The sequence below is a fragment of the Hemiscyllium ocellatum genome, chromosome 8, assembly GCF_020745735.1.
Source record: "Hemiscyllium ocellatum isolate sHemOce1 chromosome 8, sHemOce1.pat.X.cur, whole genome shotgun sequence".
Classification (NCBI taxonomy): domain Eukaryota; kingdom Metazoa; phylum Chordata; class Chondrichthyes; order Orectolobiformes; family Hemiscylliidae; genus Hemiscyllium; species Hemiscyllium ocellatum.
This window is the reverse complement of record NC_083408.1, coordinates 79,465,931-79,488,752: the sequence shown is the minus strand read 5'-3', so window position 1 is coordinate 79,488,752 and position 22,822 is coordinate 79,465,931. Positions and strand designations below refer to the sequence as shown.

General features: G+C 39.2%; 3 protein-coding genes across 8 annotated transcripts in view; 1 reads left to right on the top strand and 2 right to left on the bottom strand.

The window, feature by feature from the left end:
* The window catches only part of wdr25 (WD repeat domain 25), a 102,083-nt gene extending 100,456 nt beyond the window's left edge, over positions 1-1,627 (bottom strand). The window contains exon 1 of one of the 4 annotated variants that reach the window (XM_060829264.1): positions 1,403-1,627. The gene's annotated coding sequence lies outside the window, so the exon portion shown is untranslated. Of the gene's footprint in view, positions 1-304; positions 335-1,402 lie in introns of those variants that run through there. The other 3 variants (XM_060829266.1, XM_060829265.1, XM_060829267.1) reach the window with 3 other exon arrangements.
* A 3-nt stretch (positions 1,628-1,630) lies between these two features.
* LOC132818339 (tryptophan--tRNA ligase, cytoplasmic-like) lies at positions 1,631-17,911 on the top strand. Its single transcript, XM_060829268.1, has 11 exons — positions 1,631-1,738; positions 2,002-2,128; positions 4,830-5,043; positions 7,038-7,146; positions 7,916-8,035; positions 9,086-9,268; positions 11,153-11,253; positions 11,871-11,983; positions 15,067-15,240; positions 15,477-15,617; positions 17,611-17,911. The coding sequence occupies exons 2-11, from the start codon at positions 2,027-2,029 to the stop codon at positions 17,767-17,769; spliced, it is 1,416 nt and encodes a 471-aa protein (XP_060685251.1). The 5' UTR covers positions 1,631-1,738; positions 2,002-2,026; the 3' UTR covers positions 17,770-17,911.
* slc25a47b (solute carrier family 25 member 47b) overlaps positions 8,888-22,822 on the bottom strand; it is a 72,612-nt gene continuing 58,677 nt past the window's right edge. For 2 of the 3 annotated variants that reach the window (XM_060829269.1, XM_060829271.1), the window contains exon 7: positions 8,888-8,942. The gene's annotated coding sequence lies outside the window, so the exon portion shown is untranslated. Of the gene's footprint in view, positions 8,943-10,402; positions 10,478-22,822 lie in introns of those variants that run through there. The other variant, XM_060829270.1, reaches the window with a different exon arrangement.

Genomic DNA, 22,822 nt, shown 5'->3' with positions numbered 1-22,822 from the left:
AAAGAATGAAAACTGGTATCTTAGACATTTTGATGCATTTTTCTCTCCGTTTCTGAATCTACCATAGTACCAGCATTTAATATTTATCCTCTTTTATCATATGGCAGGTGATGTGGTGCAATACATGACATGGGGTTACATTGAAAGGAGAAGCAGCATTTGGGAAGCAGCTAGTTTCATAATTCATCCTCTAAATACTCATTAAGTCCCTCTATTCCTGTGCCATTTTCCCATAATCCTTTCCCTTCAACTCTTGCACAGCTTGATCATCTCTGAATTGTCTCCTTCTTACACTTTCACTCACCAGGCTCTAGTGCACCATATCATCTGAGGATGTCAAAAAGCTTTAAGCATGTCAGTGTTGGATGAGGCTATCAGAATGCATTTACGCTAATTACTAGCAGCGAGTAACTGATTTCCTGACCAGCACACCTCTCCGCTCAACTATTTACTCATTCATTCATGGGATGTGGACGTCAGCAGCTGGCCAGCATTTATTGTCAGTTCCTAGTTGCCCTTGAGAAGGCAGTGATGAGCTGCCTTCTTGAACAGCTACAGTCCATGTTCTGTAAGTTCATTTGCAATACCCTTAAGGAGGGAAATGGCGGTGTTCCCATGTATCTGCTACTCTTGTCCGTTTAAATAGAAGTGGTTGTGGTTTTGTAAGGTGATATGAGAGGATCTTTGGTGAATTTTTAAAGTGCATCTTGTAGATGGTATACACTTCTGTTACTGGGTATTGGTGATAGGAAGTGGGTGCTTGTGGATATTGTGCCAATCAAGCAGGCTGCTTTGTCCTGGATGGGGTCAAGTTTCTTAAGTGGGGTTGGTGCTACACCCATCAGGCAAGTGGGGAGTACTGCATTACACTCCTGAATTGTGCCTTATAAATGAAGGACAGTGTTTGGAGAGTCAGGAGGAGAGTTACTTGCTTGCTCTGTACACCCTGTATTGATGTGATGAGTTTGGTTAAGTTTCTGGTCAAGGATAACCTTCAGGATGTTGATAGTAGGGGAATTCAGTAATGAAAACACCATTGGATGTCAAGCAATGATGGTCAGATTGTCTCTTATTGGAGATAGTCATTGCCTGGCATTTGTGTGGCACAAAGGTTACTCATCACTTGTCAGCTTATTGCATTCGAACATGGACTCCTTCAGTATCTGAGGAGTCATGAATGGTGCTGAACATTGTGCAATCATTGGTGAACATCCCCAAACCTGACCTTATGATGGAGGGTCATTGATGAAACGGGAGCAGTGGTTGGGTCTAGGTCACTATCCTGAGAAACTCCTACAGAGGTGGTCTGGAGCTGAGATGACTGACCTCCAACAACCACAACCATCTTCCTACGTGCCAGGTATGATTCCAACAAGCAGACAGTCTGCGCCCTGATACTCACTGACTCCAGTCTCGCTCAGGCTCCTTGATGTCACACTCAGTTAAATGCGGCCTGATTTCAAGGACTGTCACTCTCCCCTCACCTCTGGGATTATTGCGGGATCTACCTTAAAACTTTTGTAAGCGGTGGATAGAATGACACTGTGTAGCGGAAGTAATTATTTCGGTGAACGCTATCACTGTCGACGATTAAGGCCACACAGCAAACTGACCAACTTCCGGTCCCTCCTCCTTTCCGCTCCCCCGCGCAACAACCCCATTGACATTTAGTTCCGAGAGTCAGGCTGGTTGAGAACGTGTCTGCTTCAGATTCGACAATCTTTCCCCAAAATATTCGGTACGCGGAGGCGGACACGGGAGCCTTGGTGACCCGGAGTACCATTTCGGGTGCTCTCAGCGCGGGAGGTGGCGATAGCTGCACGTTTCTGATGCAATCGGGGCCGTAAGGATGGCCCGGGGGAGGGGTTAGAGGAGCTGGTCTGAGGGTTAGGGGTAAGACAGGGCCTGGCAATACTCACCCTCCATCCCACCGGGTACGTGAGGGGTTTCAGGACTCAGCCTTCTGCATCAATAACATCTATTTTCTGAACTTATTGGCAGGTCCCAATATTAAGCTTTGAAGAGAATGTCAGCTCCTCCTGATGGTGAGACCCCCATGGAGTTGTATGAGAAAGTGACTCTCCAAGGGGGTACTGTCCGACTGCTAAAGTCAAACAAAGCGCCAAAGGTGATTTTATCCGAATTATACTAGTGCATAAAATTGTTAATACTATCAGTAAGTTTTTGGCTAAACTTTTAAATTTAGTCTGATGTCACAGCCTTTTTGTGTACAAAATGTATTGAAACAATGTGAAATATTCAAGCATTTCAATAATTATCTAGTTTATTATTCAGTTTTTACTTGTGTCTTTTCTCACTGAGCTGTTTTGAAGAAGCGCTCTTTGAGTGTACATGGATCATTTCTCTGTTCCTATTCATGCCATAACGTTACCCTCAACCAAGTAATTGCTTGTGCTCTGAAAGCTTCCTAATTACACTTATCAAAAGGTTATTATTCTCTTTAAACTTCAAACTTTAGAATATAAAAATAGATAATACAGAAAAGTTGAAATCTTTCAGTCCCTGAAATCATAGCGGCTACAGTACGGTAGGAGGCCATTTGGCCTGTTGTGTCTGTGCTGGCTTTCTAGAGCAATTTGGTTGGACTTGCCTCAGTGCAGAACCAGTAATGACATATGGCAAACCATACATTGCCTTCTACAGCACTTGTAAAATCAAAGAAGATTCCAGAATGTATGAGACTTAATTGCTGCATGTTATTTTGCTGATTTAATTGAAAGTGCCTTAGTACTACTATGGTGGAAATTCAATGTGATTGTGTGTACACGTTAAGAAATTGAATTTTAAAATGTATAAAACCAATAAGTTGTATTGTATTGTAGTATAGCATGGGCAGGCTTTTCCCCTGTGCTTTGGGTCACCTCTCTGTGAAATGGGGATCAGAAGCCTGCGCTAGGAGGAAATAGTTAGTCATCTGTAATTGTCCCCAAATTGCCAATTAATTTCAAAATCTCTTTTATTCAGAGGGTATGAACCATCAGAATTCTCTACCACAGAGGTCTGTGGAGACTCAGTCTTTGAATATTGTTTTAAGGTATTGAATGTGGTCAGGCTTGGTATGCTAAGTGGCCTGTTCCCATTCCTATGTTTGTAATAGGCCAGCAATGGGCTTGTATTGTCATTAAATATGGCAAGAGCCCAGAACTAGAGGGCATAGATTTAGGGTGAGAGGGGAAAGATACAAAAGGAATCTAAGTGGCAATGTTTTCATGCAGAGGGTGGTATGTGTATGGAATGAGCTGCCAGACGAAGTAGTGAAGGCTGGTACAATTTCAACATTTAAAAGGCATTTGGATGGTAACATGAATAGGTTGGGTTTGGAGGGACATGGGCAAGTGCTGGCAGGTGGGACTAGATCAGGTTGCGATATCTAGTCGGCATGGACGGGTTGGACCGAAGGGTCTGTTTCCACGTTGTAAATCTCTATGACTCTAAGTAAGCTGATGAAGCTAGAGATCCAATAACAGACCTTAAACACTGGAGAAGCAAAAGCTGCTCTTTCAGATAAATGATGGAGATGATGCACCCAAAATAGAGGTGAGCTTTTTCCAATTAATAATAACTTATTACCTAGTAATCAGGCTGCCACAGTGGTGCTCCACCACAAGGTGGCATGCAACAATAGCTGGAGTCAGGCAGGAAGGATCTCAAAGCCAACCTTGGCTTGCCCTGAGGGGACTACCTCTAGGAAGGTGAACTGTTCCTTGCTATGCATGTGGCTGGGAAATTCTGTTTCGCTCTGTAAATGGAATCTTAATAAGGATTTAACAAGGTGCACTAGCTGCTTTGAAATGTGGTTGGCAAATGGGCAGAGTGGGGAAATGGAAATTGGTATGGCAGCTGGCAGCATAAATTTTATGCATCCACAGATCTCCACACCTACTGTCGTCTGTGTCTAAACGTTTAGCCGAGAGTCATAGAGATGTACAGCACAGAAACAGACCCTTCAGTCCAACTCGTCAATGCCGACCAGATATCCATTTGCCAACACTTGACCCATATCCCTCTAAACCCTTCCTATTCATATACCTATCCAGATGTCTTTTAAAAGTTGTAATTGCACCAGCCTCCACCACATCCTCTGGCAGCTCATTCCATATACACACTACCCTCTGCATGAAAAAGTTACTCCTCAAGTCCCTTTTAAATTTTTTCCCTCTCGTGCTAAACCCATGTGTTTTAATTGTGGATTCTCCCACCCCAGGGAAAAGACCTTGTCTATTTACCTTATCCATGCCCCTCGTGATTTTATAAACCTCTATAAGGTCACCTCTCAGTCTCCATTGAGAACAGTCCCAGATTATTCTCTCAATACTCAAACCCTGCAATCCTGGCAACATCCTTGTAAATCACTTGGACTCCTACTGAATTTGTTTTACCTTCAAAAGGTTAAGGCCACCAATAGCTATGCTATTGAAAACAGCATTGAGTTGAGTTGACTTTATGACTCAGTTCGAACTGAAAGACAGCCAGCTTCCATATGACTATGAATTATAAAATAAAAAAAAATTCTTTCACACAGGTGCTACCACCAAGGTAAGTATTGCCCAATCTTACGATTGATGTTATGTTTTTAAAAGGAAGTTAAATGAATGTTTGGAGTTTGTTTTTTTTAATATAAGCTTCAGAGCAACATTGGCAGAGTTCTGGTATAAGTCACCAGTTAATCTTCCTGGCTGGTTTCTGGGGTCTGGCATTGGAAGCAGAAGTGAGTGAATGTAGCTAAAGGAATGCAAATAATACACAACTTTCTTTCAATTTTAAAAAGAATGATTCATTTTGCAAAATTTCATTTTTTTTATATACAGGAAGAAATTGATGCAGCTGTAAAGGAACTGTTGGCACTCAAAATGGATTATAAAACACTAACAGGCCAGGAGTACAAGGTTGGTATTCCACCCACTAACAGCACAACAGTTAACAATAATAGTCTGGCTATTGCAGAAGATGGTGGAGACTATGTGGATCCATGGACTGTGCAGACATCCAGTGCTAAAGGAGTGGACTATGACAAATTGATTGGTGAATATCCGTTTTCTTTACTTCTGATTGTTGGACATGATGTAAATTTGCACGTTTTGGTGTTCAGGTTGAATGTTACTCGAGCTCTGCATTGTCTTGGAACGGTCAATTTAAAAAGTCTGCAAAAACTTTGTAAAAAAATCAAAGTTAAGGACAATTCAAAAAAAGTGAAGAAAACTGACCATGAAGTGCTCATAACTGCAGGTGCAGTTGGTTCACTGATGTACTTTCCCAGAAAAGAATTTGTTGCTGTTGCATAATCAGGCCCCAGTGTCCGTGACTAAGGGTGGTGAGATTGCAGCGTTTCTGACTGGGGTGGTGAAGTCATAAAGTACAGAGCTGCTAGACTGGGTCTGCTGCAGGTGGTGAGGGAACCAACAAGAGGGAAAAACCTGCCTGACCTCATCCTCACCAATCTGCCTGCCACTGATGTATCTGTCCACGCCAATTGATAAAAGTGATCACTCCACAATCCTTTGGAGATAAATTCCCATTGTCATGTTGAGGTTGTTATGTATTGTGTTGTGTGGCACTGTCGGCATCCTAAATGGGCTAGACTTTGAATAGGTCTTGCAACTCATCTGGTCATCTATGTGGCAGTGAAGGCTGTTAACAGCAGCACATTCATACTCTGGCACTATCTGTCATCTCCTGACACATTGCCATCAAGCCAGGGGATTAACTCCGGCTCAATGAAGAGTGTAAGAGACCATGCTGGGAGCAACACCAGGCATACCTAAAAATGGGACATCAACCCTTTGAGAAGTACACAGCAGGGCTACTTGTGCATCAAATAGTATAAGCAGAAGTGTGATACAGCCGAGTGATTCCACAACCAATGGATCAGATGCGAGCTGTGCAGTGCTGCCACATCTTGAATGGTGGTGGATTATTAAACAACTCACTGGAGGAGTAGGAGAAGGCTCCACGAATACTCCCATCCTCATTGAAAACCCCAGCACATCAGTGCAAAAGATAACACGAAACTTTGACAGTCTTCAACCAGAAGTGCTGAGTGGATGAGTCATCTTGGTCTCCTCCAGGTATCACCAGCATCACATGCCAGTCTTCAGCCAATTCAGTTGACTGCACATAATATCGATAAATGGTTGTAGGCACTGGGTATTACGAAAAGGCTGTGGGCCCTGAACTCATTCCAACAATAGTCCTGAAGACTTGTGCTCCACAGCATGCCTTGTCCCCAGCCAAGCTGTTCCAATACAGCAACAATGCTGGCAATGGCCTGATAATGTAGAATATTGCACGTGTGTCCTAGACACAGCAGGCAAATCCAACATGGCCAGTTACATGTGCATGAGTCTACTCTCCATCACTTTACTGATTTTATAGAAAGTGTTACCAATGATGCTGTCAAACAGCATTTGCTGACTGATGCTCAGTTTGGGTTCTGCTGGGGCAATTCAGCTCCTGACCTCATTTACAACCTTATTTCAAACGTGGGCGAAAGAGCTGAATTCCAGACATGAGGTGAAGGTGACTACTCTTGACACTAAGGCTGCATTAGCCTATGTAGAATCGAGGAGTGTTAGAAAATTGGAGTCATTTGGAATCCAAGGGAAAATTTGCTACGGCTTAGAGTCATTAGCAGCAAATAGGAATGATTGTTCAATGTGGAATTAAGAATGATGTGTAAAATAAATAATCTTAGTATATTGTAAGAGTAAGGAAATGTAATATACAAAGTAAACAGGACAGTATGTACCTTGAGTGTAAATAAAAATTAAATCCTCAGCCTTTTGATAGGCTTACAATATTGTTGTTGGAACACCATTTAACCATCTTGCTTGCATGCACAGGAAGCTTATTTTTGTACACTTTTTTGATCACTCAGCTGGAGTATTCTACTAATGTTTTAAACTTACTTTACAATTTATTTTCAAATTATAATGTGTTAATGTTTCTTCAATTTATAATATTGCCTATGGTCCTGTATCATACTAATCTAGTAATTTTGCAAACCTTGTTGTTTACAGTTCGGTTTGGAAGCAGCAAAATTGATCAGGAGTTAATTAACCGAATGGAACAAGTCACTGGTCAGAAAGCTCATCGTTTCTTTCGTAGAGGAATCTTTTTCTCTCATCGGTTAGTAAAGTTTTATCTCTCTTTGTACCTGCAGTGCATGTAACTTAATTCCAACTGTTGAATTTTCCTTTTCAAATTGTCATTATAGCAACTGTCATCTTGAAAACTTGTCTATAACACAATTTGTTATATGCTTAAATGTCCTGGTTCCTGGATTGTTTTAAAAGATAATCTTTCAACATCTTTTGATTTTCTGAAACCTCACACTAAATACATTCTGTTCAGAATGACTGAGACAGAAGAATGATAAAAGTAATATTTCAATATTACCACGATCATGTTCACCAATCTATTAACTGTCATCACCCCTCATTCAGTCATTGTTGTTGACTGTCACAAAGCCACAAATGTTAGTGATTTGTTTCAGCATCATTTGAAGATAGGATTGTCATTTGATATTTAGAATATAAAGGAATAATCTTTTATTTAGCTTTAACTGAGTGTTTAGATCAAAACTTAAAGACTTAAAACTGCTGAAGAAATTGTGAAAATGAATCCCAAGTAGGTTTGTACAAACTATAATCTCACTATAAGTAAAACGTTATTGAAATCAGTTCAACTAAAATGTATTCTAATTATATTCTAATGTATTCTAATTTTTAAAAGATGCATGGAATTATTTGACTAATGGCATTTATTTGGAAAGGAGTTTGCATTGTGATTGCCAAACATCAGACAACTAGCCATCCAATCTTATCTGGTTTATCTGTGTTGAAAAGCTGTATGAATTATACTCTGGGTTGTATATCTAATCATCCTTTTCTCAAAGGGATATGCACCAGATCCTCGATGCTATTGAGACGAAAAAATCATTTTACCTGTATACAGGGCGTGGTCCTTCATCAGAAGCAATGCATGTGGGCCATCTTATTCCATTCATCTTCACAAAGTAAGTTTGGATATTACTTGTGCAGTGCATCTTTAACTAAGAGAACAATGCCTACATGTGCTTAAAATTAATTTGCTGAAATTAGTGTTAATATTGTGCCATTGATTTGTCTGCTAATTCTAACATTTTTCCTGCTGACACCTTTTTCGTAGGGCTTACCGCTAGGAGCCAAACACCTTTATTTGGCAAACCTATTACCCTAGTTATCAGTTTAGTATTTTTTTGTGGGACAAACCTTTTGAGGCTAGCTGAGATGGACTTCAGGTAGGGGATTAATAGCACCAAACTGAAATTGATGAACCACTTTGAGAGGTGAGGTGCTCATTTAACATCCACATCTTGCCACTTCTGTTAAAATGAGGCTGAAGCCTGGAAGTGGCTCTGCCTTCTTCACTGCCAGAACTGGCAGATCATGGGTGTGTTCAGCCTGTTGGCTACTTCCAAGTTAATTCAACATTTAACCTTGGCCTGGGAGCTCCCAAAGCTGTGTTAAAACTCTATTCACAGAAAATATTGTTCAGCAGCTTGATTTTGAGGATGTACTATTTGTAGACTCTGCAAATGGATTTTCTATTCAACAGTCTCCTGATTTGGTTATGTCCATCATTTTACATGTAAAATGTTACAAGGCAGTATTTTCAGTATTTGCATCTTTGTCAAGTTTTGTGATAGCAGGAAGTGCTCATTTAAAAAGCTTTCCCGGCTGGCTTTTTTTCCTTTTGTTCAGGGGATGTGACTGTGGCTGGGCCAGCGTTTGTTTACTATTCCTCGTTGCCCTTGAGAAAATGGTGAACTTCTTTCTTGAACTGCTGCAGTCAATTTAATGTAGTTACACTAAGGTTACTGTTAAGGAGGGAGTTCCAGGGTTTTGACCCAGCAAAGGTAGTGGTCATGGATTTGGAAGGTGCTGTAAAAACAAAAAAAGACCATTGGTTGATTTCTGCAGTGTATCTTGTCGAGTTGAGACCATTGAAATGATATTTCATTGAAACAATCGACAGACTGATTTTATGTTTTTCTAAAGTCCTTGCCTCACATTTTATTAAATAGGTGGCTCCAAGATGTTTTTAATGTACCTCTTGTAATTCAGCTGACTGATGATGAGAAATATCTGTGGAAAGACATGACGCTGGAACAAGCCTATAATTATGCAATTGAGAATGCCAAAGACATCATTGCTTGTGGCTTTGATATCAATAAAACCTTTATCTTCTCTGATCTGGATTACATGGGGTATGTACGTTGCAGTGTGATATACTGATGATTTTATTCATACTTTTATTGGAAAAATGGTTTTAATCTAAGTTGATAAAGCATAAAGTATTCTGGACTTTATTATTAGGAGCATAAAGTGCAAGAGCGAGAAGGTAATGCAAGACGCATATTAAACATCATCTGGAGTATTATGTGCCAGACCACACAATGAGGAAGATGTGAATGCATTAGAAAAATGCAGAAGAGATTTACAGAAATGTTTTTGAGGAGGAAAAACTTCAGTAATGAGGATAGATTGGAAAGGTCAGGACACCTTTTGGAAAGAATAAGTTTTTTTTTAAAAAGGTGAACCATACAACTTTTCCAAATTGTGAGCAGGCTGGTTAGTGTAGGTAAGGGGAAAGTTGTTGCTCATAAAAGGATTTAAGCACAAGGAGCAGAGATTTAGTGATTAGCCAAAGAAGCAAATGTGATGTGAGAGAGAGAGAACCTTTGACACACTGAATGGTTTGGTTCTGGAATACACTACCTAGATGTGAGGTGGAGGCAGATTTAATTGGTATATTCAAGAAAGTATTATAAGATTTTTTTAAAATTTAAATAAATGTGCAGGGTATGGAGAAAAGTTAGAAGGAACAAATCATGCTCCTTTTGAGAGCCAGTGCAGATGCGATGGGCCAAATGACATCTTTCTGCACCATGCCATTTCTGTGAAATGAGAGAGTTGATTATTAACTAGAGAATTTTAAATGAAATGTAGGTTGCATGACTTGAAAGTGTTGTGTAAATTATGCAACCCTTTTTTTCTATTAGTAGAGCCGGAAATTATGTAGACTCTTGAGAATAAAAGCTTAACATTTAATCTGCTTTCCTTCTGCAGATTAGTTGCGTGAAGTGGCATTGTTACTGTGCACCTGCATTTTCCCAATATAGTGAAATATTCCCAATATACCGACTGTTGATTTCTAAACAATTGTTAATAAAAATAACATTTGGCACATTACTTGTATTTTCCCTTTGGTGTTCTGTGTAGTTGTAGTCTTTGCAGTCTGGAAAGACATTTGTTCCTCTCTATCAACCATTGATTACAATGATTAATAAGTGTTGCATGCTTAGAAGCATGCTATGTCTGTAGCAGAGGAAGAAGCAATTTGGGCAGCACAGTGGCTCAGTGATTAGCACTGCTGTTTCACAGTGCCAGGTTGGGCCGAAGGGCCTGTTGCCACACTGTAGGAAGGAGAAAATACCTATTAAAAGTGACAGTGTAATGTTGAATGGCAAAAGCATGACTTTTGACTTGAAGGTATGACTTAAGTAAATCGAACAAACTTTGCTTAACACCGCTATTATTAATAATAGCAGTGCATCTATCATTAGGGGAAAAAAATGCAAATAATTAAAATTTACTATGTTAAAATTACAAAATAAAAGCCATACCAAAGTATGAATATTCAATTTTGCAATTCATAACATTTACATAAGGCCTACCTTTGCTCTGGTTGACTGCTACTACCCCTCGTAACTGGCTGATAAAATGAACAGGAGGCTTGCTCCCAATGCATGTTGCACTAGGACTGTACTACAACTGACTTCTTGGAAGGATGTGCGATCAGCTGAAGATAATTGGACTTTTTTGTCCTTTATTGTGTCTCTTTAACGTGCGATCAAAAATATGTGCTGCCTCCATGGCTTTGTGTGTAGAAGCTGTGGTGCACTGTGCAAGAGGATGTTCTTCTAAATTACTTGTCTTACCAAGATTCCACTCCATATAGGGATAGGTTATAGCATTAAAATTACAGTTATGGTAACTTTTTAGAACTGTTTGCTTTTTAACCATAAATCCATGTGTTTATTTTTTAACTATTTGCAAGGTGTAAATTGCTAATTCTCTTCTGGCTGCAGACAGAGCTCAGGATTCTATCAGAACGTGGTTAAGATCCAGAAACATGTTACTTTTAATCAAGTGAAGGGGATCTTTGGCTTTGGAGATAGTGACTGTATAGGTAGGATTTATAGCACTTTTTTAAAATTTTAGTTGAAAGCTTGTCATTGTACTGAATCCATCATGCTTGTATAATCTTCAGTCCATTCATTTGTTACTTTTCTATCCTTACTCTGGGTTTCGGACAACATCTTCACCATTCTTGAAACTATCAAGAACCTTGTCAAAAGTCTTTTTTGAGCAGGTTTGTATTGTTTGTTTTTTCCAGTAAACTGGAAAATACTACATAGCCCCAGGAATAGACTTGTGACCTCAAATTAAAATCTTCTTTTGATTGGACTAGCTTCTAAACACCAACATACAATGGGAATCTCTGCAAGAACCTCTATCATAATTAAGCAATGAACATTCCATAAATGATTTTTGCTATGATTAAGCCAATTTAACTGAACAGATATTACATTGTATAACCCAGAATCAATGAGTAATTAAATATGAGCTGTCGTGGTATAAATGTATAGTAACAACAATAATATACCTAGAACATTTTTTGTACTGCAAAATGTACTTCTACTTTTATTGTAGAAGTCAACTTTTTTTTTCTTACTTTAAATGTTTTGACTGCTTTTGGGTAGAAACTTATCTAACAATGTCTAACTCAGTACTTTTAATTGACAGGAAAGATCAGTTTCCCTGCTATACAAGCTGCTCCATCCTTCAGTACCTCATTTCCGCAAATCTTTAACGGCCAAAAGGATATTCAGTGTCTCATTCCCTGTGCTATTGACCAGGTCAGAACTTGCTGTTAATCAAAGAAAATACATATGCTTGAAATGTGTCACTCTTTTGAGTTATGTTAATTGTTTACCCTTTGTTACACATTTTTATTCCCCACAAATCATTTTAATCAGACACTATCTGTAACCTTAGGGGCCAGAGAACAAGCAGATATATGCCAATATCAGGGCAAAGTTGACAACTAAGCTGCCCTATTCCAAAAGTGACAGAGTTCTGGTCTATATTTATCTTTTGATCAACATGATCAAAAGAAATTTATTTGGCCACTTATCTAATTTAATTTCTTCGGATCTTGTTGTGCAAAAGTAGCTCCATGTTTTCTAATATTGTTTTTAAAAAGTGTTTCATTGTGCAAATTTTGAATAACACAAGGTCAGAAAAGGGGTGTGTGCGTGTGTGTGTGTGTATATATGCTTCGAGTATTCTGGATTAGTGGTGCTGGAAGAGCACGGCAGTCAGGCAGCATCCAAAGTGCAGCGAATTGACATTTTGGGCAAAAAGCCCTTCATCAGGAGTAAAGGCAGTGAGCCTGAAGCGTGGAGAGATAAGCTAGAGGAGGATGGGGGTGGGGAGAAAGTAGCATAGAGTACAATGGGTGAGTGGGGGAGGGAATGAAGGTGATAGGTCAGGGAGGAGAGGGTGGAATGGATAGGTGGAAAAGAAGATACGCGAGTCATGGGGACAGTACTGAGCTGGAAGTTTGGAACTAGGGTGAGATGGGGGAAGGGGAAATGAGGAAACTGTTGAAGTCCACATTGATGCCCTGGGGTTGAAGTGTTCCGAGGCGGAGGATGAGGCGTCCTTCCTCCAGGCGTCTGGTGGTGAGGGAGCGGCGGTGAAGGAGGCCCAGGACCTCCATGTCCTTGGCAGAGTGGGAGGGGGAGTTGAAATGTTGGGCCACAGGGGGGATTAACCTGGCATGAAGTTTGTTTTGGATTGTGAGTTCTGCAGAAATTATCACTTATTCTTTGTTTTCCAACTTTTGCTTCCATGACTTTACATTTTCTCTCTTTAATTCTTTAGCTTTGTCTTTGCAGTTTTGTTCAATCTCTTCTAAATTTAAAATTTGGTTTCTATTATCCTGTTCAGCAAGTCTTAATTCTTCCCCAAGGGCTAGGAAATTTCCCCTCCCCCGCCAAGACATTGTTCCTAGTTCTGTTGAGAAGGCTTATGCCCGAAACGTCGAATTTCCTATTCCTTGGATGCTGCCTGACCTGCTGTGCTTTAACCAGCAACACATTTTCATCTGTTGAGACTGAACTTGTTGTACAGGCCTGACTTACACAAAAGCAGTCCCAATATCACAGAAACTTAATGTCTTTCAGAGATTAATGGTATTGGAGCATATGGTAACATTATTGCTTAATCCAAGGCACAGGTTAATGCTGTTGAGACTTGAGTTTAAAGTCCTTTTAGTTGTTCATGGGATTTAAATTCTATTGGTTAGTATAATTGGAATACAAAGCTAGTATCATTAAAAATTAGATAATTAAAATTGTGAAGTGCTCAAAACTGATTTAGGCACAATGAGTCAAACAGTTTCCTGCTACACGATAGCAGCTCATTCATTCTTTATTTATGCTTTTGAGATCTTTTTCTCTTTCACATAGAAAATAGAACTAGGTATAGACCATTTAGCCCTTCAAGCCTGCTCTGCTAATCAGGCAATCATCCAATTCTGTACGCTGCTCCTGCTTTCACCCCATGATCTTTTTTTTATCTCTTTGGCCCTAAGAGCTATATTTGACACCTTTAAAATTTTCAAACCTTTGACCTCAATTGCTTTCTGCGTCGGAGGATTCTACAGACTCGCCACTCGGGGGTGAAGAACTTTCTTTGCACCTCCATTCTAAATGGCCACTCCCATATCCTTTAAACTGGGTTTGGACACTCTGATCAGGAAACATCCTTCTTACGTTTACTCTGTTTAGACTTGTTGGAATTTTATGTATTACAATGAGAAATTCTTCAGAAATTTAGTGTTCTAATTGAATATAATTCTAACTGAGCCAGTGTCTCTTTTAAATGTTAGTCCTGCCACCACAGAAATCAGTCTCAAACTGTTGGTGCATTCCCTCCATAGATTTTTTTCAATTTCTTACTTCCTGGAATTTGCTCGTGGGTCTCATCCTTCTTTACACCTGTGTCATTGTTATCAGTTTGCCATTACTCCATTTTACACCATTTCCCCCCACCACCTTCAAAACTTCTGCAGTTCATACAGTGGCAGCCTTGACTCTCAACAGAGAGGCAACATCTTATCTGCAATCACATGAAACATCTGTGTATTCCCTTAACTACTAATCAGCTATCACTATTGTTTTCCTAACCTTCACTGTTTAGCTGAACAGCCTGTGGGCTGGCCTTCACTGTACTCCCCAAAACCAACATCTTCAGTATGCAGAACTAAATACCACAGCTGGAGAGCAAAATGTACATAGAGTTCCTGCATTACCTGCTTTGTGTTTGACTGTCAGCTGATTACCCTTTCCCTGTTTGTCTGCACATCCTTATGCTGTGATGTGATCATCTCCAGAAGCGCATTCTTCATGTTGCAGTTAACCTTGTTGATGTCTTGTGGTGAAACTCTCAAACTAATGACTTCCTGCAATTACGATAGTCCAGGACATGAGTCTCCTGTGCTGTGCCTTCTACTTTAGTCTAAACTTCGCAGAATCAAACCAGAAATCACCAGTCAGCACTTTTCCTGATGCTGATGTTAATTCAGAGTTTTTTGTTTTCTCACTTCTGATATTCATGCTTCCCGAAGGTCCCACCTACTCTGCTGTTCCAGCATGTGCTCCTTCAGTTCCATTCCTTTCTTTTTTCTTTCAGTTTCTTCCATTCTGTGGTGTGACTCCTTCATTTTTGTTTTGGCTCTCACTGCCACCGTCTCTTACCTCTGCTTTTGTTGTTGGCGCTGCCTCCCTCATTTTTTTTTTCTAAATTTTATTTTTGCTAAACAATATACATGCACTTAACATTGACTGCAAGTAATACTATATACTCAAAGAATAGCTTTGTGGGGGGGAAAAGAATTCAATTCTGGTTAACTGCTTGGATGACTTCTTCACAGGACCCCTATTTTCGGATGACCAGGGACGTTGCTCCAAGGATTGGCTACCCTAAGCCAGCACTGCTGCATTCAATCTTCTTCCCTGCCCTGCAAGGAGCACAAACCAAGATGAGTGCCAGTGACTCCAACTCATCCATCTTTCTCACAGATACTCCAAAACAGATCAAAACAAAGGTAATGTTCCCCTTTTTTTTTAGCCATGTCTAAAATGCAAGCTTATTCTCTTGGTGTTCAAACTGCTTTCCTCTTGTGTAAAATAAGGTTTAATGAAGATTTATTTTGTATACTGTTCTTTTGAAGTTGTCAACAACTGTGTTATTTCACTGATACATTTTATTTTCCATTAAATCTATTAAAATATATTTATTGCAGAAGCATTAATGCAGTCAGTTGTAATTTTGTTTCCTCAGATCAACAAACATGCTTTTTCAGGTGGTAAGGATACTATTGAAGAACACCAACAGTTCGGTGGGAATTGTGAAGTAGACGTATCTTACATGTACTTAACCTTTTTCCTAGAAGATGATGAGAAATTGGAGAAAATAAGACAGGTCAGTGCAGTTTATATGCCACTTTTTTCAAGTCATTTTAGCACTTATTATCTTCCATTCCCTCACCTTGACCAAATAGTATCACTGCACACTAATTTATCTGACCTGGTTGAAATTAAAGCACAGAACCTCACAGGTAGTAATCTCTGAACATTTAATTGCACCATGCAAAAGTTGATGCTAGGGACAAACAGACTAGAATGCGAGCAAAGTTAAAAATCACACAACACCAGGTTATAGTCCAGCAGGTTTGTTTGGAAGTATAAACTTTCGGAGTGCTGCTCCTTCGTCATGTCCTTGAGTCTGACTACAGGTGTGACGTTGGACTCTGTATGTATTCCAACCTTGTATTGTCTAAGCTGTCTATTTTTAATATATAAAACCTTAAGCTATCTCTGGAATGTGACTTGAAAGAAGTGCTTGGATTTACATATTAATGAATTGAAACATGCAACCCATTTGAAAAGATCAAAGACTTAAGAGCAATCTAGGTTTGTTCAAAACATTGCATCAGTTGCATGATACTATGATCTTGTGCTATAAATTCTGTGTCTTATGATCCTGCCCCACTAGCTACCTGACAAAGGAACAGCACTCCGAAAGTTTGTACTTCCAAACAATCCTGCTGGACTATAACCTGGTGTTGTGTGATTTTTAACTTTATCTTTGCCATGTGATTATATTGCAGCCCAATTACAATCAGACCCTTCACCTAAGCCATTCAAGGAGATAGTAAATAATTTAAGACCCTAGCACTGATGCCATTTCATTATGCATTTATTTAAGATACTTCATGAGAGAATGTTGCACAAGATGAATGTTCATGGAATAGAAATTATTATGTTGGCATCTATTGTATGGGTCTATGTCCTTGTTTGCTAAGAGTCATCTGTAATGCTTGCAAAACAAAGCTTTTCACTGTACTTAGGTACATGTGACTATAATAAATCTTATCAAAGAAAACAATACACCAGCCAATTTCAATTTTATAAACTGAAAGAACTGCAGATGCTGGAAATCAAACAAACTTGCTGGAAAACTTCAGCAGGTCTGGCAGCATCTGTGGAGAGAAATCAGAGTTAATGTTTCTGGTCCAGTGATCCTTCCTCAGGATCTGCCTTATCTATTCCCCTTCTATCCAAGGACTAGCTTGTTGGTGGGAAGCAATGGGTGATGTTAGAGCGATGTTTCTGTGACTCTGATTCCAGTGGGGTTGTGCAGGGCTCCTGTGCTCTGAAGATTAGAGGGATAATTTGTGTATATCCACAGGATATCACAGGTCAGAGAGATAAGATAATTCAGAAGGCACATGAGATTCTTTTATTAGCCAAGGTATAGAAAGCAAGAGAAAAGAGGTTATGCTGGAACTGTATAAAATGCTGGTTAGATTGTAACTGAGCTATTCTTAGGAAGAATGTGATTGTCTGAGACCAGGTGCAGAGATGATTTACCAGGATGCTTCCTTGGTTGGAGAGTCTGAGCTACGAGAAGAATGGATATGCAATGGTTGTTTTCCTTCAAATAGCAAAGGTTGAGGGGGGAACCTGGTAGAGGTCTACACAATTGAGGGGGGTAGACGGAGTGTCTAGAATGTTTTGAGATGGTGTGAGTTTGAAACTCACTGCATGACAATGTGACTGAGTCAGAAGATCTCCTATCATTTAAACATTACTTAGATATTTGCTTGTGTTTCGATAGAATCCAGAGTTATGGATCAAAATCTGAAAAAGTGGAATTAGTGTAGGCAGATCTTTGACCGTGGACATGATGACTGACTGCCTTCTGTGCTGTAAATGTGTGAATCTGATTACACTAGACCTTTTGTAGGTATTGGATGTGAAAATTCCAGATTTAATTTTTTAAAAGTTGGACACTGCAAGGTAAAGATCTATGTGCAAGGATGAATTAAATGAGCTGAATGGCCTTCCTCATCCATAGTTACCTTAGTATTTTTAATACACGTTAATTACATCTAAAAATTGATTTTATTTAGGATTATTCAAGTGGAAAGCTGCTTACAGGGGAGCTGAAGAAGATTCTTATTGAAACCCTGCAGTCAATCATAACAGAACACCAACTGCGACGCAAACAGGTGACCAATGAAACAGTGAAACAGTTCATGACTCCTCGGAAACTGATGTTTGACTTTTAAGGACTGATTTCAGATCTGGTGAAACTTTAGAGAATGAAGTCCATTTTCATTCATCAGGATCTTAACATTGTGCTGAAATTGTGTAACATTATGGATGTATGTTTTAGAATATATTAATAAATACCACTAAATTATAACATTATTTCCAGAGATACAGTAGTGTGCTTTAGATGAATGGTTTTTTTTTCTGTCCTCTTACAGCTTCATTCTTGTTCATTGTGTGTGTTTGTCTGGATTCTGTTCAAATTATTAATACAGTTTGGTGCCCAAATTGCAGATCAGAAAGTGCCTGACATTAGATTTTCCATGCAGAGTTATCACCATTGTCTTTGCTTGTTTAATTTTTTAAAAATCATTTGCCAAAAACACACTACGTTATGAAAATATTTGCACTCTACAAAGTAATCATTCATTCATGAAAAAGTTGGATACATTTTTATATAACAAATATGCATATCCTTAATATCTGGGTTAAGATTTATCATGATACTTTTTGTTGAGTTAACAAAAAGGCTAACCTTCTAGATAATTACAAATCGATATCTTATTAGGCTTCTAATTCATCTAGTCTGGTTACTGCATATTGGAGCTGAAAATGTGTTGCTGGTTAAAGCACAGCAGGTTAGGCAGCATCCAAGGAACAGGAAATTCGACGTTTCGGGCCAGAGCCCTTCATCAGGAATGAATCTGCATATTGGAGAAATTCTGAATTTGTGCAGGGAAAGCAAATGTATAGTTTGAGGGAATTAAATAAATGCCTGGAGAATTAAAACAATACTGAGATGTAGGGAAAATACAAGGGGGTGTGACTAACTGGATTGCTGTTCAGAAGAGCAAATACTGATTCCATTGCTGATTGGCTTTCTTTCGTGATTCAATTTTTAAATGCCTTTTCTAGATAAGATATAGTAATCAAATGCTTTGTTTATCCGTAGCTTTAGAACTACTGCTTTTATTAGCTTTCTCTCTTCTTTTTAAACAGTCTGTGAGGTATTAAGTCATGTTCTTTTCTGTTAATTCTTGGGATGAGTGCCACTTGTAAGGCCAACGTTTAACTCTGATTAAAGGTAATCAGATAGTGATTAACTTCTTTCTTCCTTGTGGTGAAGATCATTGTGCTGTTGGGTAGAGAGTGGCTAAAGTAGCCAACTTCTTTTTGTAGGAAGTGAAATGTTGAAGATACTGGAAATCTGAGTGAAGTGACACTTATGCTCCAGTTCAATTTCTGGTCAATAGTAACGACTTAAGATATTTATGGTGGAAGATTTGGTGACAGTAACTTTTCTTTATATGTTGATTTAGTCTTTTGCTAGTGATATACATGCCAGAGGCTGGGTTGGATTGGTTTGGTTTGAATGTTAAAATTGCCCTTAGTCTAGATGATGTCCTGGTCTAGCTACATGTGGATGATTCATTATCTGAGGAATTGAATATTTGCAAAATCATTAGTGACCAGTCCTATTTCTAATCATTTGTAGTAATGTTCTGCGACTGAGATGATTAGCCTTCAATAAGCTATCTTACTTTGAGTAATACCTTTCAGTCAGTGGAAGTTCCCCCCCCCAACAACACCCTCCATGGTGTCCAATAACATAATAACGAAGAGAGCACTGTGGTCAGGCTGGGGTTTGGGGAGTGCAATTTGCATATATATCAAGAAACTGATATTACTCATCGCATCATTTGACTGCCTTCAGTGTAGTGTGGCTGTTTGCAATAATACTTGATCTAAATTTCCAGGATGACTCTGTCAGCTTAGTAACGTATGGTTGTATATATTTAAGGGGAAATGGTGTGGTGATAGATGAAGATGTATCCCACAATGGTAAGGAATGAAATTTAAATTAGATCTAGTCTCAATAATAGTGACCTTGTCTTCCACATCTGGTTCATTAATGTCCATTTTTAGTGAAGCAAATTCTTCTGTCTGTACCTGTTCTGGCCTACTCATGACTCCAGGCCCACTGTGTGATGTGGATAACTTTTTATCTGCTCTTAAATAAACATTACTCTAGCCATGAAAGAAGAACAAAATGGACTCTGTCCTCAACATGTGGCCTCAATGTCATTCCATAGCATTGCTACATAAAACCATCTCCTCATGACCACAGCCCAACATGAAGCTGAAAAGGTCATTGCAATCCCTGCCAAAATACTGCAATACAATGGAGAAATATGACATCAGTATATGACCTAATCTCCCTCATCTGGAAGGAGGTGAGCATGTCTGTAGACCTCCTAGGTCCCATAATTGTGATCATTTTTAAGAAAGGGAATGAGTTTTTTTTAAATGTAACTATAGTTGTCTCCTTTGTCTGGCAATGGAAAGCCACTAAGAATCCTTCTAACCTGCTGCTTCCTAACAGCTGAAGATCTCCTAGCAGAATCTCAATATGGGTTCTGTCCAGTAAGAGGCACAGTGGACAGATTTTTCATAGCAAGTCCAAGAAAAATTGAGAGAAAGAGCTACCTTTCATACATGGCCCTCTTCACCATCTGATACCTTTGACTCACAGTTTGGGGGGTATTGTGAAATGTTCTGTCGTCACAATTCTCTGCTTATCATGGTGCTTGCTAATATGTGCAAATTGGGGTCAGGCAAGGCTGTATCATCATCCCCTCTTCCTAACCATAATATTTTATGCATGTTCTTGAAGCTTCAAACTGGAATGGAGCTTCTTCATAGATAATCATCACACATTTTAATCTGTGTAGCTTCCAGTCCAAAACTGAGATCACCCCACCTCTGTCATCAAGCTGCAGTACACAGAAAATATTTATGTGACATTCAGGTTCCTCCCTGAGCCATTGTCAACTCATTCAGTGCCTGAGGCTGAAGCTGTGTGCCCTCTACCAGCCTGCACCTGCCATGCAACTTTGTCCCTGGATGAGCCATTGGACACCATGGATCAATTCCTGTATCTTGGAAACCTTCTAGTGAGGACAGACATCAACAATGAAATTCAACATTATCTCCAAGGTGCCAGCATAGACCCGACTGTCTGAGGAACTGAGTGTTTGACAAAGACCTCAAACCCAGTACCAAGTTTGTAGTAAGGGCAAGTAACATAATTGTCCTATTATGTTTGCTTCAGTGATGTAGACATTGTACAGCAAATATCTCTGATCCTGAGAGAAATATGACCATTGATACACCCGTAAATCAGTTTTGAAATGAGCATTTTCTAATGTCATTTTCCTCTCTCGGGCCATCACCACCCACGTGGAAGCACTAATTACTGTCAAACAGCTGTGTTAGCCAGGCCATGTTATTCTTAAGCTTGATTCAAGACTCCAAAACCATCTCTGCAATCTGAGTTTCTTCATTGCTATTGATTAGCAAGGCAGTGAAAATGATTCAAGGATATCCTCCACCTTTCATGAGTGGGTGGGAGGGAGAAAGAAATGCAGAATCCCCATTGACTTACGGGAATCTCTGGGTCAAGACTGATTTACAAAGTTGTCAAACTTTAGCATCTCCAACAGAGCTGATGCAAACAGCAAAAGGAGCAGAGAGACAATTAAACAGACTGAATGAACACTTTATTGTTTTATCTATTTTAAAGTAATACTCAGTTCCTCAGACCCCCAAAGTCTATGCTGGCACCTTGGAGGTAATGTTGAAATTCATTGTTGATGCCTGTCCTCACTAGGTTTCCAAGTTATAGGAATTGATCCATATTGTTCAATGATTTGTCTTGGACCTTGATAATCCAGGGACAATGTTGTATGGCAGGAGCAGGCTGGTAGAGGACATGCAGAGCTTCAGCCTAAGGCACTGCTTCTGAAAGATGCAATTTTTAAAATTGCCACAAACTATTGAACTGGGAACTCAGTAATAATCAGCAGGTTTTTTTTCAAATAGATTTTAGCTTTGTGCAGACATTTGCACAGAACCACTGTTTGACTACTTAAATAACCACTCCCTATTTCTCCCATCCACTTACCAAATTGGCTCTAACAGGGCAATTGAGTACAGTCCTGATGTACATTGCTGTCTGTTTAGATCAAGACACTATTATCTCTTTCCCTTACCAGCTGACAATGACAAATACTGACTAATATCAGTCGCAAAATACTCCATACAAGGCCAAGCCCTAAAGCACAATTCCCTGATACAATGACACAATAGCATAGTATGCAGCTAGCATGCAACCTTCAAGCAGACCAAAGTATTTGGAGTAAATATCAGCTCACCATTCAGATTGTGTACATCTTAATGTAATTCCCTAGCAATATAGTAATATAGAAGTGGCTTATTTTGTGTAAGGACTGGATTGGATGTATTGAGGAAAGACTATTTTCAATTTGCACTGAAAATGACTGATCTCTAGAGACAATAAATTGCAATGAATAATATCTATGACCAAATCAGAACTTCCTTAAACTCTCTGTCTTAGCATTTTATTCATGCTTCCACATGTACAACACACTGACTTTGGGTTGCAACTTAAACTGTAACCTCTTCCCCATTAATGCAGACTGTCAGTGAAATCTTTTAAAATGGCCCAAACCAGAATCTGCGTTTGTTGATCTACAACCATCTTTAACCATCCACAAATCTTTCTGTGACTTAGTTAACAGAGTTGAGGGGGGAGTGGGGGATGCAATGGAAGCTTGGGAATTGCAGTAGTTTGTGAAAATTGTGTGTGTGTGTGTATAGAACACCAAGTTTAAATCTTTTGCAGAATCATCAGTGAAGGCAAGTGTCTATTTAAAAATAAACCCTTTTATCCCTTTCTATTTACTCAGACTTCCTGTGTTGAGGAACAGTATGAAGGTGTAGTAGTCTTGAAGTGATGTTACACTTCACTGGTGTGATTGTCTGAATTATATTCCTTAGTAAAGGTCATGTAGCACTTCTCATTTGGAAATTACTGTTCCATGAGTAAGATCTAGTACAAACTGGTGGTTGATACTAATTCTCCAGGATTAAAGGCTTTATTATGTTGACTTTGATAACAGCTTAAGTCAACTGTCTGCATTCCTGACTGCGTATTTTGGGAGAGAAGAGCTTTTGTCATTGATAAGTTGTTTTATTTTGTTTCTCGTA